General features: G+C 49.9%; 1 protein-coding gene across 1 annotated transcript; it reads right to left on the bottom strand.

The window, feature by feature from the left end:
• Positions 1-24,729, bottom strand: atp2c1 (ATPase secretory pathway Ca2+ transporting 1). The gene is made up of 27 exons (XM_087848598.1): positions 24,625-24,729; positions 16,333-16,437; positions 16,057-16,173; positions 14,817-14,906; positions 13,470-13,505; positions 12,458-12,519; positions 11,665-11,773; positions 10,129-10,284; positions 9,429-9,497; positions 9,245-9,320; positions 9,037-9,103; positions 8,432-8,556; positions 8,244-8,341; positions 6,198-6,293; positions 6,034-6,123; positions 5,615-5,719; positions 4,794-4,950; positions 4,531-4,701; positions 3,864-3,961; positions 3,730-3,780; positions 3,470-3,636; positions 3,103-3,171; positions 2,907-3,023; positions 2,604-2,751; positions 2,385-2,480; positions 2,160-2,301; positions 1-806 (listed from the first exon to the last, which is right to left on the bottom strand). Exons 1-27 carry the CDS (start codon positions 24,646-24,648, stop codon positions 685-687), a joined length of 2,763 nt encoding a protein of 920 aa, XP_087704724.1. The 5' UTR covers positions 24,649-24,729; the 3' UTR covers positions 1-684.
• Between the last annotated feature and the right edge of the window lie 2,697 nt (positions 24,730-27,426).

Raw genomic sequence — 27,426 nt, 5'->3', positions numbered from 1 at the left:
TTAATTTTTAAAATATGAACTTTATTAACAAAAATCAGCCCTCAGACTTTTCTCGTAATCAAAGCTTTTGTTTAAAAAACCGTCTTGATTAAACCCACATCACTAAAACTTCCCAGCGTCCAGGAAATGATTCGCTCCTGTTTGTGACATAAATAAAATCTCACACCAGAACCCGTCAGGTTATCAAAATAAATTAAAGATCGGAACATGATTTCCCCCGCTGATTGATCTGTGATTGGTGCTGTACCGTCACACCGCAGACGCTCCCACAGAGGACGCAAAATACAACGCCGACCTCGTGTAGAGAAGCGAGCCCAATAGTGGTCACCGCCGTCTAAACTAAAACAGAACAGGAAGAGGCCACGGAGACGCCCCGAAGTCTGATTTCATCCTAAATGACGGGGCAGGAAGAAGTGGCTCGGCCCGCGGCGCAGAGAGAGAGGCTCTAGCTGAACGGCTGCGGCCGGTCGACACAGGTCCAGACCGCTAACCCCGCCCCTTGAGGCCAGGCGCCTCCTCCAGTGCCTGACCGGAGTCTCGTCCCCGTCTGAGGATCTCAGAAAAAAAGTCTTTGAGGTTCAAAGTAGTCAGTGCCATCAGGACAGAGATCCTCCATCACCTCCACCCTCCTCTTCATCCTCCACACACCAGAGTCCGTCAGCCTGGACAGCGAGGGGGGCGGGGTCATACTTCGTGGAAGAAGTCAGAGGGGGGGCTCTTCTCCACCCCCCTCCACCTCTCCACCTTCTTGATGACCTCAGACACGGCGCAGACGGAGGAGGTGAGGGACACGAGGAAGACGAGGTCTGCAGAAAGACAAAGAGAAGGAAACGGTCACACAGCTGTGCGCACATCTGTGTGCTGGGGGGGGGGGGGGGGGGGGGGCAAGTCCTCGGAAACTAGAAAAAAATATTCCAAGAACTCGAGAAAAAAACAAAAAAAAACAAAATGAGAAAATTATTTTTCATTTTGTGTTTTGTTCAAAAAGTAAAATAAAAACAGGAAGGAGCTCCTGCAGGAGGACATGCGAGGACACACAAGGACACGCAAGGACACGCGAGGACACACGAGGACGCAGGAGGACTTACCGAGGACGCAGGAGGACACACGAGGACGCACGAGGACTTACCGAGGACGCAGGAGGACACGCGAGGACGCAGGAGGACACACGAGGACGCAGGAGGACTTACCGAGGACGCAGGAGGACACACGAGGACACACGAGGACGCAGGAGGACACACCGAGGACGCAGGAGGACACGCGAGGACGCAGGAGGACTTACCGAGTACGCAGGAGGACACACGAGGACGCAGGAGGACACACGAGGACGCAGGAGGACACACGAGGACGCAGGAGGACTTACCGAGGACGCAGGAGGACACACGAGGACACACGAGGACGCAGGAGGACACACCGAGGACGCAGGAGGACACGCGAGGACGCAGGAGGACTTACCGAGGACGCAGGAGGACTTACCGAGGACGCAGGAGGACACGCGAGGACGCACGAGGACTTACCGAGGACGCAGGAGGACACGCGAGGACACACGAGGACGCACGAGGACGCACGAGGACACACGAGGACGCATGAGGACTTACTGAGGACGCAGGAGGACGCACGAGGACGCGCGAGGACTTACCGAAGACTTACCGAGGACGCAGGGGGACACACGAGGACACACGAGGACTTACTGAGGACGCAGGAGGACGCACGAGGACACACGAGGACTTACTGAGGACGCAGGAGGACGCAGGAGGACGCACGAGGACGCACGAGGACGCGCGAGGACTTACCGAAGACTTACCGAGGACGCAGGGGGACACACGAGGACACACGAGGACGCATGAGGACTTACTGAGGACGCAGGAGGACGCACGAGGACGCGCGAGGACTTACCGAAGACTTACCGAGGACGCAGGGGGACACACGAGGACACACGAGGACTTACTGAGGATGCAGGAGGACGCACGAGGACGCGCGAGGACTTACCGAAGACTTACCGAGGACGCAGGGGGACACACGAGGACACACGAGGACTTACCGAGGACGCAGGAGGACACGCGAGGACGCAGGAGGACGCAGGAGGACGCAGGAGGATGCGCGAGGACTTACCGAGGACGCAGAAGGACACGCGAGGACACACGAGGACGAGGACTTACCGAGGACGCTGAGACTCTCCGTCTGGAAGACGCTCTGCAGAGGAGGGAAGTAGATGACGAGCAGCTGCCCCATGATGGAGGCCAGGACGGCGAAACAGAACGTGCGGTTGCTACACAGCCCCATCTCGTGGACCATCCTGGTCTGAGGAGCAGAGGCGGGCACAGCTGAGGTCACATGCTCTTTAACGACGGTGAGGTCATGTCAGGTTAAACGTGCGCGCTCACCTGCGATCTGGAGCTCAGAGCGTTGAACATGTCGAAGAAGACGAAGCAGGTGAAGGTCATGGTGGTGTCTCGAGGAGTGATCACGTTGTCCTGCAACTGCAAAGAAAACGCAGAGAGCGAGTCAGCAGCAGACAACGATGGTGATGCTGATCGCGCTCCGAGGTCGGCGCCCGGTGACGTCAGCATCAGGAAAGCCTGAGGTCAGAAACGGCCACCCACCTCTCTCCAGAAGACGAAGAGCGTCCCGCAGACGATGATGAACGCCGACACGAGCACTTTGACGATCAGGCTGCGGGTGATGATGCTGTCTCCGACGTTGCGAGGAGGCTTCCTGATGACGTCGCGGTCCACAGGCTCCACCCCCAAACTAACAAGAGAACACACACACAAACATTGCGATCGTGGCTCAGAGCTCGACCAGCTGCCTGAAGTATCACAGATAAATATTAGTCTCCTCTAAAATATCCGTGTCAACTGAGGTCAAAGGTCAAAGGTGAACCAGTGAAACGTTCAGTCGCTCACCTCTGAGCCGGCGGTCCGTCCATGATGATGTTGATCCACAGGATCTGCATGGCGTTCAGCGGGTTGGGGAAGTTCATCAGCGTCGCCAAGGAGATGAGGGTGAGTGCCGCGATGCTCCTGGTGACCAGCAGGGGGAGACGGGGCTCAAACACTGAATCCAGAGACAGAAGCGTGACCGACGGCGGTTTGTACTCACGTGCTCAGCTGGAAGCGAACAAAGTTTTTGATGTTGTTGTAAATTCCTTTTCCCTCCTCAATGGCCGACCTGCAGACAGGAAACAGACGCCGACCTTTGAACCACAAACGCTTCAATCGCACCTTAACGACAGGAACTGCTTCACTAAATCTTTGAGCCTTTTGGACGAAGCTCAGAAACATCAGGACAGACTCGGACCCTCGCCGACGCTGATCGCCTCCTGTGAACTACTTCCTGCGCGAGGGATGAACCGTAACTAATCATAGCAACGTCGTCCTGATGGAAATGAGTTGCTATGGTTACAGTCAGTGTGATGTGTGTGACAAGGACAGCAAGTCTCGGCTCGTCGCCGTGGCGTCAGACTCACATGATGGTCTGGAAGTCGTCGTCCACCAGGATCATGTCGGCCGCCTCCTTGCAGACGTCGGTGCCCGTCTGGCCCATCGCAACGCCGATGTCAGCGGCCTTCAGCGCCACGGCGTCATTCACCCCGTCACCTGTCATGGCCACCACGGCGCCGTTGTTCTGCAGGGACTGAAGAGAGGGACGGGGCTTTAACAACGCTTTGTTCTAGAAGCTGTTCGTCAAATCGATCACGTTTATGAACTGGACTTCCTGTCTGCTCACCTTGACGATCTTCAGCTTGTGTCGCGGGCTGGCGCGATAAAACACGGAAATCTGTGGATCCAGGAACGCCGTCAGTGACAGCAACACCGCTCTGAAACATGACTTGCTGTGTGTGTGTGTGTGTGCGCGCTCACTCTGGAGATGATCTGCGACAGCTGCTGCAGGTCCAGCTGATCCACCTCCTCCCCAGACAAACTCTGCCCCCCTTTAGAGAAGAGGCCGATGCGACTGGCTGCAGACACACAAACATCCACTGACTGCTCTGTACGTTCACGTAACACCACTGTGAACCACAAGGAGGCGCAGTGACTCCCACTGACCCAGCCCAGCATTATTCAACCTCGAGTGGGTTCAGCCAGAGGTCAGCAAGTGTGTGCTGGTGAAATGCTGCCACCTAGTGGTGAACGTTTCCCCACGACGAGCTGCTGACTGCTGATTAATGGCTCAGGTTTGTTCTCTCTCTTTAATAAGTGAATGATGATCCTGCTCTTCTTCTGGCTGCTTCACAATAAAAGCCCTATTAATAAACAGGGGCTTTTAATCTGGAATTCAGAGGGCGGAGTTTAATCATCAGCCTGTAACTAAACAATGTCTGTGTTGCTCAGATGGAGGAGCTGAGGACAAATCCTCCCGATGGAGGCGTTTTTAATCAGGAAGCTCGAGGACGGGGAACTTAAAGGTCAAAGCCCGATCAGCTGTGAGGTAAAACAGGAAACACATCCCACCACAGAAAAACACTCTACGGATTTGTTCTGTTCTTTAACTTCATATATCTGCGTAAGCGTGTGTGAATCAGCTGACCTATAGACATGGCCGTCTCCTGGGAGTCTCCGGTGATCATCTTGATGGCGACGCCGGAGCTGATGAGCGTGCCCACGGCCTCTTTGACTCCCTCTCTTGGAGGGTCGATGATGCCCACCAAACCCAGGAAGGTCAGCTTCCCCATCTCAGAGCCCGACGCGAACGCCAGCACTGAAACACACACACACACACACACACACACACACACACAGTGAGTGTGTTTTTAGGGCGTCCCCGGCTCCGCCTGTAGGTGTCGCTCTCACCTCTGAGCCCGCCTGAGCCCATGTAGCTGATCTGCTGCTGGTACAGCTCCACCTGCTGGTGGTTCAGGGGGAGCGCGCTGCCTCTGCTGTTGTAGGAGCTGCAGAAGCGAATCACCTGCTCGTACGCGCCCTTCATGAAGTAAACGCCAGCTTTGTCCTGGAGACGGCGGCAGGAAGAGCAAAGACAGAGATGCTGATGATGCAGAATATTAAACTTCAGCTTTAATGCTGCTGTTCAGTTTCTCCCTTGGTGACAAATCCACAGGAAACACTTGTTCCTTCGCCCATGAACACATCTGAGTCGCAGTAACTCGGCGTCAGCTCGCCACCTGCTGCAAACACGGTCCAGAGTAGCAAAACCCATTTTCAGTTCTTACGTTTGATTATTTTATTTTTAAATATTTACTTTTTTAAGACCATTGTTGGTTTTAATCTCGCTTAAACCAAACCGCTCTGCTGGATTTAGCTAGTAGCTGGCGAGCTGATCAGAGAGTCAATCAGAATCCAAGTCTGTGATTGGTTGGTTTTGTTGCACATTTCTAACGCTGTGCAGAGATGTTGAGAGCAGGTCTGCAGACGTCTGTGAGGCTGTCACTGTGTGTGGATATTAGCAAAGTTTTCTTTGCTCAAAGTACTTTTCTCCTCAAAATGCAACTTTTGTAGTAACAGTAACACCGTGACAAACATCTAATGATCTGCTGGAACGTCACATCATGTATGAACAACGACTGCGGCCGTGTTTCTGCCGCCACGCCGTGACATCATTTGTCCTCTAATGACATCGGAGCATCAGAGCGAGGATAAAGCTCTTCATCACAGACCTGCTGCGTGCGGTGAACGCAGCGCACGGCCATCCACTTCTTCTCTGAGGAGAACGGATGCTCCTCCACCCGCACGTACTCGCGCTGCAGCCCCTCCAGCCCCACCTGCAGGACACGGAGAGGAGCACAGCTCGTCACACAAACACCTCATCACTCATATTCATGTTTTTATCGAGCTATCAGCTCCGGTTCTCCACCTGCTGCTACTTTTAACTGTTTGTACGCTTCAAACGGTCAGAGGGGAAAAAGGGGGAGGAGCTAAAACAGCTGGTTTTAGTCCAGTGTGAGACAAAGAAGGATCGTTTCAAACTGTGATTCATGCAAAGCTGTTTTCCTACTGTCAGAATAAAAAATGAGCCCAACTGGTCTGATTTCAAGACTTTGACGACCTGCTCAGAGCGTGGCGCTCCGGGTTTTACCTTCATGGCGAGGGCGATGAGCGCTCCCTCTGTGGGCCGTCCCAGCAGGTTGTGATTCCTGATGATGGAGTCGTTGCACACGCAGCCAACCTGTCAGCACACACACGCTCAGTAAACCCGGGTTCAGAGTTCAGAGTGAAGATCTGAGACACAAACGACCTCACCTCCACAATTTTGCTGATGGACTGACACGAGAAGCCGTGGATCACCTCCCCGTTCAGCAGAACTTCCCCCTGCCCGTTATAGCCGACGCCGGTGACCTGCAAGACAACACCGAGGGTAAGATAACAAAGACCTGTGACCTCGAGACACTGCAGGCAGGACCAGAAGGTCAGCGTGACAGAGCCTCCGCCCTCATAAAGTATCACTCAAACACAGCTTCAGCCCTGACAGGTGAGGCCAGTGACCCTGCAGGCCTTCAGCACCTTCCCATGACCTCTGACCTCCCTGCAGTGAGCACAACCTGCCCTGACCCAGTTCTCCCAGTATGCCAGCTGGGATTTCCTCATGGATTAACTGGGTCAGTGAGCCCGCTGCGTTACAGCTGCGATCAGGCTTCAGAAGAAGCCGCTGCAAACCGACGAGGAGGAAGAGGGCTCAGCTTTCAAAATAAGAGCATCAGCCTTATAACAAGTTACAGTGATTTGTTCATGTGATCTGAACCCTTTAAGACCTACCATAGAACCAAGTCCGCCAGAGCTTATATTATATGTTTACATGCTGTGGAGCCATTTTTGGGAGCATTTCAAGTTGCTATACATCAATACAACCATTGTAGCCCAGATTTTAATAATATGTCTGCATTAAGTGCATAGTAATTACATAAATTGCAAAAAAGTGCAATAAACTACAATTTTTTTTTTAAAAAATCGTTTTTGTTTTTTTAACATATATTTCTAGTTAGAGAAATTTAAGAGGCTTATCCCTCAAAACTGTAAATACAAAAAAGTTGCACAAAATAGTTTCTCACCACAGGAAATTTATTTTGAGTGTCTTCATACTTTTATTTTTGAAATACACCAATTTTTATACACTGCAGGAAAAACTAAAATAAATATTATAATGCAAATTTGCAAAAAAGCAGCATATGCATCAAAATAAACTATTTCCAGCAGTGCAATATGAGTCCTAAGCATCCCAGAAACCACACAGAAAGTCATAAAGTCAAAGATAACTTTTAAAAACACCAGTATAGGCTCATGAGGCCCTGATGGTAAAAAAACTACATTTCCGCGAAAATGACGTCACTTCCGGTTTCGGGCAGGTCATGGCGGACATGCGATAGTTCGCTCTGATGGTCGTAGGAAGTGTTACAAACAGCTGATCGGATCGGCAAAGCGTGTTTCTGGAATATTATGTTTTTGTTGCTGCAAGTGCTTTTTATGCAGTTTTTGCAAAACTATATGTGGAAGGAAACTGTGACCGAGGACAAGCTGATGGCATAAGATGTAAGTACAACTCCTCCAGTTTCATATGCAAAAGAAATTATTGTGCTAGCTCACGTGGTTGCAGAGCTACCGGGATTTAAAAATAGTTACACAAAACGGAGCGTGCTGCTCTGACCGGCTTTAAAGGGTTAAACTTGGCTTGTTGGGTTGAGACTCACGTGATCTCCTCAGGTGAAAATCAGCCGTTTGGGTCAAACTGGGACATTTGCACTGATGCTGTTTCATGTTCACATCTCTCAGATTAAAATAACAGACACATATGAAAAATAGAAACCTGGTGTAGATTTAGAGGCCGGCAGCTTCAGGAGAACTCATCGAGTGTCTGAGGAGCTGCAGACGCCTCCACCAGGCCGGCTGTGGGGCCAGGGCCCCGACACTTTACAAACATCTACAGCCTCATTTAATCTCACCGATACTCCAGGTTCCTGCAGCGCCACCCACAGGACGCCCTGGGGACGTTTCAAAGCCTCCTCAAAGTCCACAGACTAGTCGGGGAATTCCCAAACACCCTTAAATATCCCGGACAGGATAACGACGTGTCCACTGATCCGAGACCAGCAAACTGCGAGCGAGCAGACGGAAACTGGAGCCTGAACTCGAGTCCTCTGCAGAACACGAGCTTCACCCTGATCACATGATCAACCGCCCGCCAGCACCAACACATCTAAACCAACATGAACCCCAGCTGTGTTTGGTAGCCTGACCCTGCGATCACGCTGTGGAGCTTTCAAAGTGTGAGAGGAAACGGCGTGGGAGTCTGACCTCAGCGTGCTGTCCGTCTGACGTGAACAGCTGAGTGACCGTCATCTCGTTCTTGGTCAGCGTTCCCGTTTTGTCCGAGCAGATCACATTACAGCAGCCTGACGGGGAAAAACGGCACAAAGGTCACCAACGTGCAGCTCACAGAAGGTCGGGCTACTCTGTGCACGACCGTTTCCGTCACGACGTACCCAGAGTTTCCACGATGGGAAGTTTCTTGATGATCGCTCTCTTCTTCACCATCCGCATCACGCCGAGCGCCAGCGTCACCGTCACCACGATGGGTAAGCCCTCGGGGATGGCAGCCACAGCCAGACTGAAGGAGGAGAGGAGGAGACAGACTTATGATTTACATCCTCACCGAACAAACGCAGAAAACATTTGTTTCCATTTGCTGTCAGTGTTCACGGTCAGCTTCCTCTAACAGGTGTAAACAGGAATCACCTGCAACGTCCCACAGCGCTAACTTCCCTCTCTCGCTTATAAAGGCCACTCTCCTCATGCTAACGTCGCTAACAGCAGACCGTGTGATCTCATTTATATGGAGGCTGCTCCACCTGTCGCACTGAGACCGAGCTCGCTCCTTCAGGTGTGTCACGGCTCTGTGCACCAAATCACACTGAAGGCAGCGACGCTCGCGTCCTCGTCTGTGGGTGGAGTTCACTCTCCTCATCATGAAACCAGCGTCACAAACCTGCTGCTATCACATCGCTGCACTCAGCTATAATCTGATCAACACAGGAAGCAGCTGCCTCGGTTCAACCAATAACCAAACAGAAGCATCACTCTGGGTCACCTGACACCGATGGTGAACATGTCCAGGATCCTCTTGCCCTGCAGCCAGCCCACCAGCATGATGACGCCTGAAACACATCAGAGACAGACTGAGCGCGGCGTGCAGACACCATGGCGACGGAGAGCAGGATGCAGCAGTGGGGCAGCTCACTGCACACACCCCTTACCCACGGCGTCTCCTCGTAATCACACGATCATCGTAAACTCACCGATGATGCAGAAGGAATAAAGCGACAGCTGCTTCCCCAGCAGGTCCATGCTCTTCTGCAGAGGAGTTTTAGGAGCCTGACAAAGCAAACAGGAAACAGATGTTTTCATGAACACTGCACCTCTGGCTGGAACTCTGTGACATTTGTATTGAATTATATTCAGATTCCGTGTGGGAGACCTCACCTCCTCTGCTTGCATCATCTTGAACACCTCCCCGAACTCAGAGTTCTCTCCGGTTCCGATGACGATGCCCTGAAGAACATCAGAACACCTTTCAGCAGGTAAAACTGTCTAAGCAGCTCCAAAAGCTTCAATAGCAACAGCTGCAGTTCCTCTGGTGTCCTGCTGAGGCAGCAGTGAGTCAGCCTGATACAGGCCGCTGTGTAACACCTGTCCTGCATTCATGCTTATGTTTGCATTATTAGGGGCGTGGCCAATTTGACAGGAAGATGGTGACACGGGTGACATTATGTGACCATTTAGTGACATCATGTGACCAATAACATGCCTGCTGTGAGGTCACTGAAGTTGTGAGAAATTCGAGGGTTTTGATTGGACGTTAGTGATTAGCAGGTATCTGTCAGCTCTCCACGGTGCATTTCCCTCTGCAGTTATATGTGTGTTGCTGTGCCAACGGGAACCCTCCCACCGAGGGATTAATAAAGTTTCATCTAATCTAATCATTCTGCCGGCAGCCACTAACATGATGGTTACAGTTTTCTACAACCACGGCGGCGTCCTACACGCCGTCTGTCACCACTGAACCATCGATATGAAGGAGGAGGACGCGTCATCACTTCCTCACACCGTCTGCAGCCAGAATCAGCGCACACTTACTTCCTGTAACCGTCTGTGGAGCAGAAGAAGAAGAGCGAGCTGCTACCTTGGCTTTGCCGCAGCGCACCAGCGTCCCCATGAAGGCGATGTTGCCGCGGGAGGCGATGTCTCCGTTGGTGGATGCCGGCTGGTGGGCGGTGGACTTGGCGCAGGGCGTGGTCTCCCCCGTCAGACTGGACTCATCCACTGACAGGTCTGTCGCCTGCGAGGGTGGAGGAGACAGATTTAACTCCAACCAGGAGGGATACTCTGACCTTTAACCTCTAACCTGGCTCACTAAAGGCACCATTGACCCCATCCCCACCTCAGAGCAGGCGGCCATCTTTACACGACAGCAGCTGCTCTTAATGAAGGTTCACGTTTCCCAGCGTGACGCGGCGTTCACTCCTGAGACGACCCGGTGACAACAGAGGCCTCAAAGCACCGCCTACACACACCTACACACACCTACACCCACCTACGCCAGCCTACGCCCGCCTACACCCAGCCTACACCCACCTACGCCAGCCTACACCAGCCTACACCCAGCCTACACCCACCTACGCCAGCCTTCACCAGCCTACACCCAGCCTACACCCACCTACGCCAGCCTACACCCACCTACGCCAGCCTACACCCAGCCTACCCCAGCCTACACCCACCTACGCCAGCCTACACCCACCTACGCCAGCCTACACCCAGCCTACACCAGCCTACACCCAGCCTACACCCACCTACGCCAGCCTACACCAGCCTACACCCAGCTACGCCAGCCTACACCCACCTACGCCAGCCTACACCCACCTACACCCAGCCTACACCCAGCCTACACCAGCCTACACCCAGCCTACACCCACCTACGCCAGCCTACACCAGCCTACACCCACCTACACCAGCCTACACCTGTCTCAGGGACACCTGTGGGTAAAATTCGACGGGGGAATAAATAAGTAAATAATAAATAAATAATAAAAAGCGTCCTGTGCGTCTGCATTAACTCGCTGATGCTGTTCAGAGCTCGTTTAACTAATGAGGATCACTGTCACTGGAATTTGTTGCACGTGGTGAAGATGCCGGACGAGGACCGCGGTGACCTTCTCTTTGTTCTGATGTCCGTCTCACCTGCAGTGAAGCAGGGAGCTGCTCGATAATCAGAAACTCCCTGTGGACTTCCTGTTGGACAGGGGGCGCTCTCGAGCTCACTGAAGTTTGTGTGAAAGTTTTCTTCTGTGTGCTGAAGCCGCAGCAGGTGGAAGCTGCTGCTCGCTTCATGCCCCAAACCAAAATGGAGGCTCGCGGTAACGCTCACCATCTAAACCTGGAGCTGCGGTCTGAAACAGGCTGAAAACTTTCTCCCAGTACTCGAGACTCGAGAGCGCCCCCTGCTGAGGGGTTTCATTTATTTATGATCAGGCCTGATCAGAGGGCGTTCTGCTCCCGTGTTTGCAGGAACCTGACCTCCTCTGATCGTTCATCCTGAAAGCATTTAGTTTCTTTCTTGGAAACGAAAGCGCTCAGCTTCCAGCAGCACAGCTGTGATCTCTCCTGTCCCAGAATCCCTCGCTCACGCTCACGCCTGACAGAAACCTATCAGTGTTTTTACCTCGAAGAGACGGAGGTCAGCCGGGACCTTCTCCCCCACCGACAGGCAGACGGTGTCTCCGGGAACGAGCTCTCTGGCCAGCAGGTGCTCCAGGTTCCCCTCCCTGACACTGAGGAGGAAGACAATGGGGAGAGTGTTTACAGTCATGCTCCTCCCCCCCTGCGCGCTCTGCTGCGTCAGGGACACAACACATTAATAATTCACTTTTTGAAAATGTGCATTTCCATGGATGAAGTTGAAATTTGTGGATCCAGCTCTGTCCTCTGTCTCTCACATGCCAAACGTTAGCCACGACCGAACTGTAACCCTGATGAAGAGTGGATCATCGGGGGAAACCGTGCTGCTCAGCTCGCCTCGGGAATCTCGCGTTGCTCCGACATCGGCGCATCGTAAAGGCATCAGATGATTTATCAGAACTTTGGCCAGGACTCAGTCTCAGCTTTCAGGGAAACTCTAAGAAGTTTCTCAGAACATCGCGAGCAGTGAAATTAATCCTGTGACCTCAGGCTGAGAAGAACAATGCTGTGTGTAGCTGTGTGCTCGTGCTCACAGTAATGTGAGTGCTGGTCACACAGTGTGCCAACAGGGGGCGCTACAGTGTGGATAGATGGAGCTGCGACTGACTTTAAACTGATTCATTTATGGAGGCAAATTTCTGGATTCTTGGCTGTGAGATGACAGAGGAGCAGACGCTTCATTACAAACAATCAAAACTAGGAGACGATGTTCTGCACAGACATGCAGGAGGACGAGGCAGGAGAGCTCCGCCCACTGGAGGAGGTCAGTAACTCACCAGTGACACTCTGGAGGGACGAGCTTCCCCAACTCCTCCAAAGATTTCTCTGAACGATACTCCTGCACACAAGACAACAACTTCATCACACACAGACACACACAGACACACAGAGACACGCACACAGACACACGCACGCACACACACACACAGACACACACACACACACACAGACACACACACACACACACAGACACACACACACACACACACAGACACACACTCACACACACAGACACACACACACACACAGACACACACACACACACACACAGACACACACTCACACACACAGACACACACACACACACACAGACACACACACACACACACACAGACACACACTCACACACACAGACACACACACACACACAGACACACACACACACACACACAGACACACACACACACACACAGATACACTCACACAGACACACTCATGCAAACACACACAGACACACACACACACACACAGACACACACACACACACACACACACACACACACACACACAGATACACTCACACAGACACACTCATGCAAACACACACAGACACACACACAGACACACAGACACACACACAGACACTTACACACACTCACACACACACAGACACACTCACAGACACACACACAGACACACTCATGCAAACACACACAGACACACACACAGACACACAGACACACTCATGCAAACACACACACAGACACACACACAGACACACTCATGCAAACACACACACACAGACACACTCATGCAAACACACACACACAGACACACACAGACACACACACAGACACACACACACACACACAGACACACACACAGACACACTCATGCAGACACACTCACACACACACAGACACACACACAGACACTTACACACACTCACACACACACAGACACACTCACAGACACACACACACACACACTCACACACACACAGACACACACACACACACACACACACACACACACACAGTGTTGTTAAAGAGTAAAAGCAGGACGTACCTGGACGAAGGCGACTGTCACTACGATGATGATGGCCTGTGGGGGAAAAAGCACAGACTGAACTTCCAACATGATTTTTTTAATTCTTCCATCGTTTACAATAAAATCCTGCAGCTGTGGAAATCCCACTGTGCTGTGAGTCGTTCAGATTTCAGTGAATGTTTGTGACATCAGAGCTCAACATTCATCTTTTCCTTTCATTATAAAATATATTCCACATTTCCTTTCAAATTAAAAGCACCGTTTGTAACCTCTCACCTCTGCTGAGCATGCATTTATGTTTATTTCCTGTGAGGCGGAGCTTTGGCCTCACCGTGGCCCCGTCTCCTTTCACAGTCATCATATCTGAATGTGATGACGTGAATAAGCTCTTCATCATTTCTGCTTGTTCACGCTGAGGTGGACTCAGACCATCAGCTGACCTTCTGGCTTACGCTGCTGACGCTCTGCGTCCGTTTGGATTAAAACAGACACCTGATCAAACATCCTGAAGGGTTCCCGGATCACTTTAATGACCCAAAGTCTGAAAGCAAACAGCCGGCCTGCGTGTGCACAGGGACGTTTCTTCTTTTACGAGGGGTCAAACTGTGTGAGTCACTCAGACTCTCCCTCTTAGATCCTCTCTCTGCACATGAATCCGCCTTTGGTCTAAAACCAGAGGACAGCCGGTGTCCTGACAAACCGTCCTGCCATACGTAGTTTATGCTGTCAACAATAATTCCAGCATGTAGGACGGTTTGTCATGTTGTGCGTGTGTGCAGAAACAACCGGCCAAACCTTCCTGTTCAGTTTTACTTCACCGATGCAAATAAACTCCTACAAATCGATGACTTTAGGTAAACGAGGCCCGTCTTCTGTGATGGACCTGACCTGGTTGTGGCTGAACGAGAAGCGTGCAGACGTTCAAACGTGTGCAGACGTTCAAACGTGTGCAGACGTTCAAACGTGTGCAGACGTTCAAACGTGTGCAGACGTTCAAACGTGTGCAGACGTTCAAACGTGTGCAGACGGGCTGCAGAGAAGGTCGGACTTCTTGTTTTTAATGTTTCTGTGCCTGTGGCGTTCCTCTGCAGGCCCGAGGCGGCGGCGATCCACCTCTCTGTGACGGCGTACGCTGAGACAATAACAAGCACGCACCGTGCTGACCAATCACAGAGCACCACTGCCTCACAGGACGGCTCAGTCACTGACCCCGTGACCTTTACATTTAAAACTTGCTGCATTTGAGTCACTGAGTCTAAAAACACAGAGCTGCTGTTCCCTCTCCTGCCATCTGAACTTTGACCTCATCTTTGTCGTGTGTAACCTCGTGTGGAGGACCTGCAGGTGAGCGCCGCTGTTACTTACCACTGTGATGCTGATGGCGTCGTCGAACTGGTGCATGATGACGCTGATGACCGCCGACGCCAGCAACAGCAGGATGAGCGGATCTTTGAACTGCAAAGAGACACAGGCTGAGGTCAGAGGTCAAGTGTCACATGATTACAGACGTTTGGAGGACGTGTTCTTTAACAAGGACACGGCGCGGGTAAATCGAACGAGTCATCGCAGGTACAGACGCGTCACCGTCAGACTTCCTGTTTGTAACCGGCAGGCTGTAACGTGTGATCGTCAGGTTACTGTCGCACAGCTGAAGGAGAAACTCTGAGCTCGCGTCTGGACTGTGAGGTCAGCGTGATGTCAGAGCGCCACAGCAGCTCAGACTCGACTCGCTGCAGGGCTGGCGTTTGTTTAGTGAAGCAGCGGCTCGAGCGTGTGATCGCAGGAGGAGACGCGCTCAGATTACAGACAAGAGGTGTGTTTGTGAAGCCGTCCAATCAGCAGTCAGGAAAGATTTTCTGCACACGTCAGCTGATGTGTTTACATTTTTCAGAGATCCAGAGTTTCTGCTCCTCGCTTGGACTCGAGCCGACAGCTTCCTCCTGTCCTCTCCGTCCGCGCTCACGCTCTGTATTTAAACTGGAGCTGCTGGAGCTGCTGGAGGCCTCCAGCAGCTCCAGCAGCTCCATCGTTCAGCCGCTCGAGTGCTCCGCCTGCTGCTCCTTCAGTTAGTTTCCTGATGCTTTCAGGGCTGAAAGGCGTCTCATGTGGCCTCCTCAGCTGGCTCGTCCAATCAGCAGCCTGAACGAGGCCCCTGATCTGTTTCATAACGCCGCGCTGTGGCGGTGACACGAGCTCCGAGACAGAAACGAAGAACGCTACAGGATCTAAGCTCCTCCTTTGTGCAGTCACCACACACGTGCTCGTCCTATTAAAAGGTGCGAGCAGCGATGAGGTCACGGTTACCACGGTGCCGTCCACATGAAGCAGGTCTTGGGGTTACACGTGTTTCTAACACGGCTGTGAGGCGACGAACGTCTGCTGCAAAAATAAATCTGTTCTTCCACAGGACGTTATGTAACGCCGCAGACGTGCGCGGGTTAACGCGGCGGCGGAACAATGACAGTCGGGGACACGGCGAGCCTGCAGACGCGTTTCAGGCTCCGGATAAAAATAGCGTGCTGGGTGACTCTGCCGCTGCACGTTTGAGGGACTCGCCGTCACACAGAGAGAGAAACAGTGAGTGAGTCTGCATGTGATGCGTTACCTGTGACAGGTACTTCCTCCACAGCGGCTCGTCCTCGCTGATGTCGAACTCGTTCCAGCCGTGGTACGCCCTCCGCCGCCTCACCTCCTCCTGGGTCAAACCCAGCTGCAGGTCGGCCTGTGGGCAGGACACGCAGCGGCGCTCAGATTACAGAAACAGGACGACGCGTCTCATTGGCTCAGTCTAAGTCTGAGGATTTTTAATGGCGTCGTTCTCATGAAGTGATCAGTAAAACAAACAACAGCTGAGCGCGCTCAGAGGCGCTCGCCGCCTTACCTGCAGCACACATGCTACTTCATTGACGGGCAGTTCACTGGCTTTTCTGGACGTCAGTACTGGGACCATGGTCTCATCCTCACTGGAGGGTTCTCCTTCGGAAAGCTGGAACGGGAATAAAACAGAGAGACTGAGACTGCAGCAGGTTCCTGCTGAGAGCTTCTCAGGGCCGGACAACCTGCACCTGCACAACGAGCATCGAACAGTGACGACGGCGTCTGTCAGACTGCACCGAGCTTCTCCGTGAAATGGATCACATTCCTCCACTTTTACTCGAGCAGAGCTCTGGGAGCTCTAAGGTGGGAGCACTTGTGACTCACACACCTGACGACCAGCTGTGCAGGTAAGTGTCTGAGTGACGACACAGCTGTGACCTCTGGCTGAACGCTGACATTTAACCTTTTCTGGATGACTTCAAATCCAGTTTCTCAGCTGCTGTCAAAGATAATCCACAGAGTCACATTTCAGGACTCGTTACTGCAGGCGTAATGCTGCTGGCAGGAAGTAACTGGAAACCTTTTACAACCAAGACATACGTTTGTTAATAAAAATGCTTCAGAGGCACCGACACCCACAGGACCGGAAAGACTGCATTTGAAGTTTTACTTTTATGAACTAAACGAACGTACGGCAGCGCAAAAGCTCAGAGGAAATGAGGGGAAGAGGACCAGAATGACTTCCAAAGTAAAAGCACCTCTGCACTTAATGCAGACCTGCAGTTCCTCTGATGTCCACTAGAGACCGGCTCTATCGGGAACATCTGAACTCCGAGTCGAGTCTTCACGAAATAAATGTGAGGAAAAAACAAAGGTTTTGTTTGTGGCAGCGTCCGGCGGGACTAACAGCGTGACGCGCTGCAGGTTTACAGAGCAGAGAGGTGAAGAGGACAAACTGAGCATCAAACAGCTTCGTGCTTGTTGTCATGCATGATGCTGATCACTTCCTCCCAGCAGGCTGCAGGTCTGAGGACGAAGGCTGACGAAGAGGAAACCGACAGCAGGAAACAGAACAAAGGCGGCAGCGGCGCCGCGGTGCAGGGTTTAAAGCAGAACAAAGAGCAGACAGGAAGTCGATTCTCCTCCCCGTCACAAGAGCAGCTTTTTCAAACACCTGCACAGGTTCACAGGAAGTGCACCTCATCAAAGACTCAGTCGGAGTTAGAATTTAGAGCTACTGGAAGAAAACTGTCGAGAGTCGGTGGCTAACGCGGTGGCTAGCATTAGCTAACAGCATCCAGGCCGTGTCAAAGGTCAAAGTCCAGTTTGGGCAGATGGCTTCAGACCGAACGTTAGCTCGTGCTACCTTAATGCCACAGACACGAGAGAGCGACGAGTCTCTGACGCCTGTTCTTACACCTGAACTCGTTTATGGCCCCACCTGAGAGACGCGACTCGGGGCAAAGTCTCACCATAAACCTGAGTGACGTGTTTCTGGTGAAGCGTCCCAGCCTGGCTGTGCAATATATGTGCACCTGCGCACACCTGCCGGCTTAAAGCTTCGACCTGAGCCTGGCGGAGCAGCTGCAGGCCAGCTGTGTGCAGCTGTAACGGCGTGAGAACAAGTCTGTCCCACAGAGGTGAAGGAACTCCCGGCATTTCTCATCTGCTTTCAATGTTTTCACAGTCCGAGCTGCCGGGCGGCTCCGGCCGGAAAACTGCGGCTCGAGACAGTTTTCCACGCAGTGGCTGAATGCGATGAATAAACTGCACGTCAGCAGGAAGTGCAGCCAACAACACGAAGGTGTCTGCGGATGATTAATGCTGCGACCCGAGCAGCAGCCTCACAGGTGCATTTCAGACCACACGAGACCTGAAAGTGTCAGAAAAGCTGAGATCAGAGTTCAAACAGAAACAGCGTCACGCCCAATCGTCGCTCCTGCAGGAGATGAAACCCCCGCCCCTCAGCCTCCTCGTACATACACTTCAACGGGTGAAGTGTCTTGCCCAAGGACACAACAACCGAGACTGTCGGAGCCGGGGCTCGAACCGGCAACCTTCTGATTACAAGACGAACTCCCAACTCTTGAGCCACGATCTAGAAGCTACCACTCAGCAGAAGTGCACACTGTTCTGTGATCACCTGTGATCACCTGCCAGCCTCCTCTTCCTTCAATCAGTCAGCGTTACCTGAGACACAGGTGTGCAAAATTCCTCACAGCATCCACACAGAGCTGCCCCTGTGCCTCTGAGCAAACGTCTGCTTTAAAAACGTTTTGCTCTGCAGACAGAGGACAGAGGAGCCGCGATCAGCTGAGAGGATTGTTTCTGATTAGCAGTGAGAGCAGCTTAGACGACCATCCTGCTGCCTCCTCCTCACGCTGCCCCCGCAGGATGGGAGGGTCACTGCAGTCGGACTTAAACTAAACGCAGATCCTGCTGTCAGAGTATTAGCGCCAAGGTCACTGCTGATGTCACACCTGAGCAAACACGAGTAGCATCAAAGCATCATGTGACCAAAGAAGTGATTCTGACGCCTCCCACAAACAAACGCTCACTCTGATCAGAGATGAGCTGTTCAGGTGTGCTGGGTGACAGCAGTCATTACCTGTCTCACCTTTGCTGCTGCGACTCATTGCTGCTGATTTTACTAAATGCAAACACCAAACAAACTGAAACGCACCCGACCTCTACACCAGGCTCAACCACGCTTCACTACCATCTGACATCATCAGCTGACATCATCAGCTGACATCATCAAGTCAGGTTGCCCGACAGGAGACAGCCGTCCTGCAAACAGCTGCAGTCTGACAGCATGACTCTCACAGAGATTGTGGAAGGTTTGCAGATACTTTGAGTCTGAGGTGTAAATGCAGATTACAGCTCGGTGCCATCAGCCAGTGATTTTCCTGCAGGAAGCCTGCAGAGCGCAGATGTAAGAGTTAAATATGAAGTAAGTAGACAGAAACAGCTGTGGAGTCACAGACATACGACAGGTTGACAATCTCATGACGCAGAAATACACAAAACTACAGTGAGAAACGGGATGAAACAGACACTGATAAAGTTTAACTTTGAGGACACGATCATCACATCTCCAGATTTTAATAATTTGATAACGAATCCTGTGATAATAACATCTGTTGCTGGCTGGCGATTCCCACGTCTGTGCGAGGGTCACTGCGCCGTCAGAGTTCACACACAGCGAGCTGCGGCTGAAGTCTGATTTCATCGTCGCTCTGCAGGAGAGCCGCGAGCTAACGCAGCGAGCTGAGTGTCCATAACTCCTCCTCCACCAGCTCAGGCTCAGAAAAGCCTCCGACAAACTCAAATACGTTATGTTATAAATGTTAATGCATTACAGTGAAGCAGGTGGAGCACACGCAGCACTGATCATCATTTTTAAACTGGAGCAGTGAGCGAGGACAGGAACAGGCAGACGCTTCACCTGGCCTCCAACCACAGCGCCTCAGGAAGGTGGTGGTGTTAAAGTGAGCTGCTGCTCCATTGGCTGCTTGGTCAGTGATGCGATCGCAGTTTTTCAACTTCACCAGGGCGGAGCTCCAGCTGTAATCTAATAACTGAAGATGGGTGGAGTCGCACCATCAACCCTCAGTTTTCCCTCTCAGCTGATTTCCACACACACACACACACTCCTGGTGCCTATGGTAGGACAACTTTTCTCCGTGCCCCTGGTACACTGCGCAGAACAACCTTGCCACACACACCCGCGCACACACACGCACCCACGCGCACACACACACACACACACACACACACACACACACACACACACACACACGCTCTCCTTCAGTTTCACGTCTTTTCTTGTTATTTCTGACATAATGTGTGCTTTGTGTGAACATCTGAGACTTCCTGCTCTTTGTGTGGCTCGTGTTTCACAGGCCTCTCTTATCTGGTTAAAGCGCCGAGCTGAACTCTGGATGACGGCCGGCTTGGTGCCAAACGGGCCGTTAGCTGCACGCCTCGCTGGCTGCTGGTGCTCATTTCACTTCCCGAAGGATCGACGGACTCCAGGGGAATATCAGCAGAGCTCCGCTTCGCTGCATCGCTTCCTCTAAGTTAATGACGGGCAGAAAGAGAAAGTAGGTCGGACCCGACAGCCGGCGGTGACTTTCAGATGAGGACGTGATTGAATTCATTAAAGAGAAGAAGGTCTGTCCACAGAGGAGGACGGCGTTTATTTCTGGACCAAACTGTCCTGAAAACATCCACAGATCAGACGTATGAACTCTTTGTTCACACGAAACCTCGTCCTCGCTCTCCTTCAGTGCCAGCAAACACACAGAGCTGCTGACACTTCGTTACAGGAAGGTTTTATTTCCACTTCCTGTCGGCTGCTCTGCACTCAGGGCTTCATTTGTTATTAAAAGCATGAAGTAAAAACGAGTCACAGACACTCGGCTCATGTTTGCAGGTGTAGATGGGCGGGGCAGCACTATGAAGCTCTGGGCGGATGTTACCTGACACGGCCCCCAACGCACCCAAGCTTACAGGACGCAGGCTGTGCAGGTTACCGTGGTAACCGAGGAGCAGGTACACTTAACATGACCTCAGTGTTTATGATCTCCATCCTGAACGCCGCCTCACGGCCCAGCTACCGTCTAATTATCGAGCTGCTATGGCGCCGCTGCGTCGCACTGAGCGTGTTCGAACATGGCAGAAGAACAAACACACCTCCACCCACCTCCACCCACCACGCCGATCACCGGCATCAGTCTGAAACTGTAAATGAACCTGTTACAGCAGTGACCCCACTGGGAGGCTCACTTCCACTCAAAGTGACGCCTGTTCACAGATGAGCCAATAAAAGCTCTCGCGAGCCGCTGAATCAAAGGCTCAGGTGGTGCTGGTGGGGTAAATGGTTGTAGGTGAAGCTATCAGCGATTGAGCTCACGCACCACTCGGTGTTCCTCCAGACTCAGCACCACGAGCACTTCTACAACCAATCGGAGCTGAGCAAGACCTCCGAATAACTACATCACAGATCAGTTTACAAAGCTCCGCCCTTCATCAGGGTGGAGCTCCAGCTTCAGTCTAATAACTGAAGACAGGTGGAGTCACTCCATCAACCCTCAGCCTGAAACATCACAGTTTTCCCTCTCAGCTGATTAGCACACGCACACACACACACATGCACATGCACGCACACACACACACCCCTTCTGTGACCTCGCTGTATTGACTGCACTTTCAGCAGCAGCCACAAAATTGATTTTCCAGGATTGATAAACCCAAACGAGAGGTCTGAACCGTGGCGCTGCGCCGCACTGATGACGACCACGCTAAACTTCACTGAACCTGCCTCACTCCGTCCGCACGCAGCTGGTCAGCGACACCAGAACCACAAAAAAAGAACTGTTACAAAACTTTTCAAAAACAGCGGTTTGAGTTTAAAATATTGAAGCTCTGAATATTATCAGTGAAGAAAAGTTACAAATCCACGTTTAAACTACACGAGGACGAACAGAGAGCCATCTAAATCACAGACGTCACATGACTTTTCTTTGAGAAGAAAGCAGTAAATTTACAGAGCGATCATGAATATTCTCAGGGAATTAAAAACATTCATGAGGAAAATGAAAGTAAAAAAAATCTTTCAAGTATAAAATCACAAGAAAGACAAAAGTCACAAAAAAAGTGATTTGTCACATGATTTTGTCACCAGACAGTCCACACTTCCATCTAACCAATCACGTCAGTTATTCACACACCTGCTGTGTGGGCGGGACGATTTTTATTATAGAACCGGTGTTACGACCGGTTCTATAATAAAAATAGATCCTAACAAAGGAAGCTGTCACACCACCAGCTGGGTGCGGAGCAACATTCCAGTGTCCTGACGCATCAAAGCTGTGCGTGGATGTTTTAGCAGGTGTGACACATATGTGGAGATATATATATATATATATATATATATATATATATATATATATATATATATATATATATATATATATATATATATATATATATCTCATCAAGAAATCCCTCATCTTTGGAAAAGAGAGTTTATTACAGAGAAATGGCTCTTTCCAAAATAAAAGCTCTACTATACGCTTCTTCTGGGCTATATTCTCAGCAGCATATTAAACATATCAGGTCCCCATAAGGAGAATCATGTGCTAACGGCTGTCTAAATGACTCGGGTAAAGTTTGTAGCATGCTGCTTGTTGTTTTTGTCTGCTTCCACTTGTCTTTGCACTAGGATGATGTCGGAGTAAATGTGCAGTCATATTCGTTGTGTTCCCACTAGTGCTGTCAGCGTTAATCTGAAATGACGTTAACGCCACAACACGGCAAATCTCCGTTAACGAGCTACCGCGGATCGCCCCGTGCGTGGGGCTGGACGGCCAACACTTAACGAGCTAACTGCGCTAACGAGCTAACTGCGCTAACACACTAGTTCCCACCCATGTAATTGAGCATTGCGTGGCACATCCAACATACTGTTTTACTTTAGTCCATGACGCGCTTACCTTCAGGGTCATACTTCACATGAAGACCAAAATAGTTCCAAACGCCAGATCTGAATGAGGGTGGGGGAGGTTCAATTTGCCATGTTGCAACGAGCTTAGCTTCTGTCTTGCTAGCTTGTGCTGCACTCAGTGGATCTGCGCTCGACAGTGCAGCCTAGGCGGAGTAGTCGAAAGCAGATCCACTGAGCGCTCAACACAGACAGTATCGTCAGAAGAAAAGTTGATAAATAAAAAAATGTTGTATTGCTCATACATATGCGTACCAAACCGAAAGCACTGTATCGAATGGTTCAATATCGATACGAGTATCGTTGCTCCCAAGTTTTTGATATTTCCATACTTGTTCTCTATAAATAACCCAGGTTTGTGTTATGCGATTATTATAGTTTATTATATGTACATAATAATTTATTGTAATGGCATTTGGTTTTATTTACCTGTATATTTATTAACAGTAAGGCCTGTGTTATTTTATTCCATCTAACCAATCAGGTCAGTTATTCACGCCACACCAGCGGAGGACGTTTTGCTTTCAGTTTCCTGCTGTGTGGGCGGGACGATTTTTATTATTATTATTTTATTATTTTATTATAGAACCGGTCGCAACACCGGTTCTATAATAAAAATAGATCCTAACAAAGGAAGCTGTCACACCACCAGCTGGGTGCGGAGCATCATTCCAGTGACGCATCAAAGCTATGCGTGGATGTTTTAGCAGGTGTGACACGTATGTGCAAACCCAAATTAACACAATAACTCCAAAGAACCAAGAGAGACGGTGACGACACGATCAGAGGGGCGGTTGTTTTATTACTTCATTATTTATTGGTGCTGTATCAGGCTAATGCATGTATTCTCCTGCAGCCTCATAACTACAGTCACATAAACACGCTGCCATTTTTAGGCTCCATTATTTTATTTTTCCTTAAATATATTTTTACTGTTACTTATTTATAACTGTTAATAGCCTTTAACAAATATAATTATTTTTTCCTGGGGGTCTGAGAGGTTTTATTTTCTGATGTTATTAAAATATTTTACTTTATTACACATTAACTACACATGAACTCAACTGCCGCTGTCTGGGTCTCATTCCCCGCCATGTAATGTTTAAAGTATATATATATATATATATATATATATATATATATATATATATATATATAATAACAACAACCCACAGTCATCCTGACAGGGTGACGTTTTCGTAAGTTTTTGATATTTCCATACTTGTTCTCGATAAATAACCCAGGTTTGTGTTCTGGAATTATTATAGTTTATAGTTTATTATATGTACATAATAATTTATTGTAATGGCATTTGGTTTTATTTACCAGTATATTTATTAACAGTAAGGCCTGTGTTATTTTATTCCATCTCCGTAATAAGCCTAACCTGAATCGGCCATGGCACGCCTGTACTCTGATAACGAGCGCGGAGCTCTCGCAGTGTTAGCCTGGCTTAGCCTGCTAGCTGCCCCGCCGGTGAGCTCACGGTGTCCCGGGGACAGGGACAGCGGACCTGGCCGCTGGAAGCCTCGGACACTCACGACGAACTCAACAGCACCGACTGCCGCTGTCTGGGTCTCATTCTCCGCCATGTCAGCTCCAAGGGGCTAACTTACGTCAGATTCCCCGGTGACAGCTACAGGCTAACAGCCGCTATCAGCGCTCCTCTCCCGGAGACAAACTAAGCAAACAAACCCGACGCCGGGCTGCTGTCAGCTGCTATGGACAGTTACTGAATTCCGGAGGGTTTCATCGCGGGAACCGTGTTTGATTCATGGGCTCAGAGGTGGGTTTAATGGCATTATGAGCCGCCATCACGAAGGAAAAGTGAAAATTTGTAAAACTTACCAGCAGCTCCCGTTTCTTCTGCATCTTCCGTGAAATCCCGGAGCGGAGCGTCTTCTTCCGACAGAGGAGCGTCCACCATGCCGCACTCACGGGCTCTGCTCCGCGCTTCCGGACACCCTTTCAAAATAAGACCGGCAACGGAAATGGGCGGTCCTCTGACGGTTCTTTCAACAACGGAGGTGTTACTGCTTTCAATAAAAATTAAACATCAGCAGCGAAATAAAATCATAAACGCGGAAGCTGCAAACAGGCGGAGCGGGGAGGCCTAAACCACGTATTATATCAAAATAAAAGATACAAATAAAAATATATCGACTAAAGCAACTACACCAGCTCCTGCACTGAAACTTAATTAATTATTATTATTAATTATAAATTTTTTTTTTTTATTCTAATGAAGCTGCGCTGCAATTTTTCAAGCATTTTCTGAATTTGCTTATTTCATAAGTATTACACCTCTGCGTGTGCCTGTTGTATACTTGTTTTTATACGGTTTTAAGTATAAAACAGGTAAGATGAGAATTGACTAATGGCGAAGTAGTGCTGTTTTTTTAAGGGCAGTGTTTGAAAAAGCGCTTTTCATACCCACCTGGGCAGACAGGTTAGTCATAACACCGCTGCTGGCTGGCTTTTATTTTGAATACACAGTCACCTCACTTCCTGTTAGGTTTCAGATGACTTAGCTCACCGTGCCAGAAAGTTCCTCTGGTCAAAACACAGATCCTGTGTGCTGCAGCACATGACCCACTACCACCAAATACTAAAATACTACTACTACGAATACGTCATATCATATAATTTATCTTATAACGGATATCAGTACTACCTGTAACTATTGCTGATACTTATATTTCATTGCTAAATTTATTATTACATGTATTTTTATATTTGTCCATAATGAACATTATTTATTTAAAATTATTTATTTCAGGGAAGTTAAATGTCACTGTTATTACTGTCCCCCAGCCGGAACTGTCCAAATTCAGAGGCTGCATCCACCTGAGGACCCTGAGCGACGAATCTGAGTGGGCCGGGTCCTTTAATAAAGTTTTATTTAATCTAATCTAATAACTTTAATCTCAGCCAAACCGATTTACTCAGGAACAAATAAAACACTGAAAAAAATCAAACAATAACATGTTTAAGTTATCTAAGTGACTTATACATCATGTTTAACCTGAGTAGCGAAAGACCGCCGGGAGTTCGCTGTTCTCGCTGGCTCAGATATTTGCAGCTACATTCTCGCCTGAAAATATGCTAAAAGTTTATTTTGCGACTCAGAACGAGAAATATTAAAACTTAAAAATTAACTTAAAAGTAGCTGCCGCCATTGTTGGAAACTGGAATTGGCTGGGCCACGTTTTGAATTCTGGGATATGTTTTTTTTGTTGTCTGGGTGGAAAATCAGGAGATTTTCGGGAGAATGGTGGTTCCGGGAGATTTTCAGGAGGGGCACTGAAATTCTGGATTCTCCCGGAATAATCGGGAGGGTTGGCCTGTATACACCCACCTCCTCTATGGGATCTAGGGCAGTGTCCAGGACAGAGCTGGCCCTCATTAACAGTCTATTAAGCTGTTTCCTGTCCGTTTCCCCAGCAGACAACCAGATAGTGTCAGTGATGTCCCACACACCCCAAAAGGCCTCAGCCTGCCAGCAGAGGGAGCCGACTTTGGCTGTTCTCGTTCAGTGTCAGCGTCATCCGACCAGTCCAGCTTATTGTTCAGTTGAACATGGAGGTATCTGTACCTGGTTTCCTCCAGAAGTCGACCACCATCTCCTTCATCTTACTGGTGTTGATGTGCAGGTGCTGCATCCCAGCACCTCAGACTCAGTCCTGAAGCCTCTGTGATCTGCTGGTGAGGTAGCCGACTGTCCATGCAGTCAGGTGACTCCAGGTGACTGAATTAAAGGCACTGAAGAAAAAACATGACCCTCACAGTGCTTCCAGTTGTCTCCGGGTGTGACAGTGAGCTGTACTCATTATTTTAATATTTTATAGGACATTACAGTTAATTATTGCTATAAATATTGTTCATAATGGTTATTCTAAGACAGGACTGGTTTAACTGGTAATTTACTGTCTGTATAACCCACTAATTAACAACTAATGAATCACTAAGGAACCCTGAATAATGGCTCTCACTCACTCAATCTCTCACATACAGACCACGTGACTTTCGTCCGTTGCATTGTGGGTATGAGTGGCAACAAAATCAAAACACTGCATCAAGTATTTCCAGCATTAATCATTAATTCTTCAGTTTTAATCCCGACTTGCATTTTATTTGCCCCAAAAACACTTCTGTACAAAACGACGGAGAACTCGGCAGCTCTGCACGAAGACAGGCGTGACGAAGAGGCAACAAAAAGTACGAGGAACAAATCAAAGGAGTGAAAGGGTCACACCCACAGAGCACAGAGTGGAGTAAGGACGTCAGTGTGCTGCCCAACTATTATATGGTCCTAAGTGAGAGTGCACACACTCACAACATGTTTAGTAACTTCAGATCCTGCAACAAGCCCAGGTCCAGTTTACTTTGGTGATTGGGACGATTCCCTCTCACAGCATCATTGTTTCATTCTATTATAGAATCTTACAAGATATTCCATCAGCTTTATTAGCTGCTTCGGTGAAAAACAAATCAACAATGCAAAAAAAACAACATACTGGAAAACAGTTATTCATCACTTGCTTCAGTACAACCCTTCAGCACATATATGCGGACGTTTCGTGGCTGTTTTGATCTCGCTCTCTCTCTTCACGGATCAGATCTCGCTGTGGTAGCAGCTTTAAACTCGGT

This window comes from Neolamprologus brichardi, chromosome 11, assembly GCF_056152115.1.
Source record: "Neolamprologus brichardi isolate AB-2024 chromosome 11, ASM5615211v1, whole genome shotgun sequence".
NCBI lineage: Eukaryota > Metazoa > Chordata > Actinopteri > Cichliformes > Cichlidae > Neolamprologus > Neolamprologus brichardi.
The sequence above is the reverse complement of the archived record's forward strand: the minus strand, read 5'-3'. Positions and strand labels throughout refer to the sequence as shown.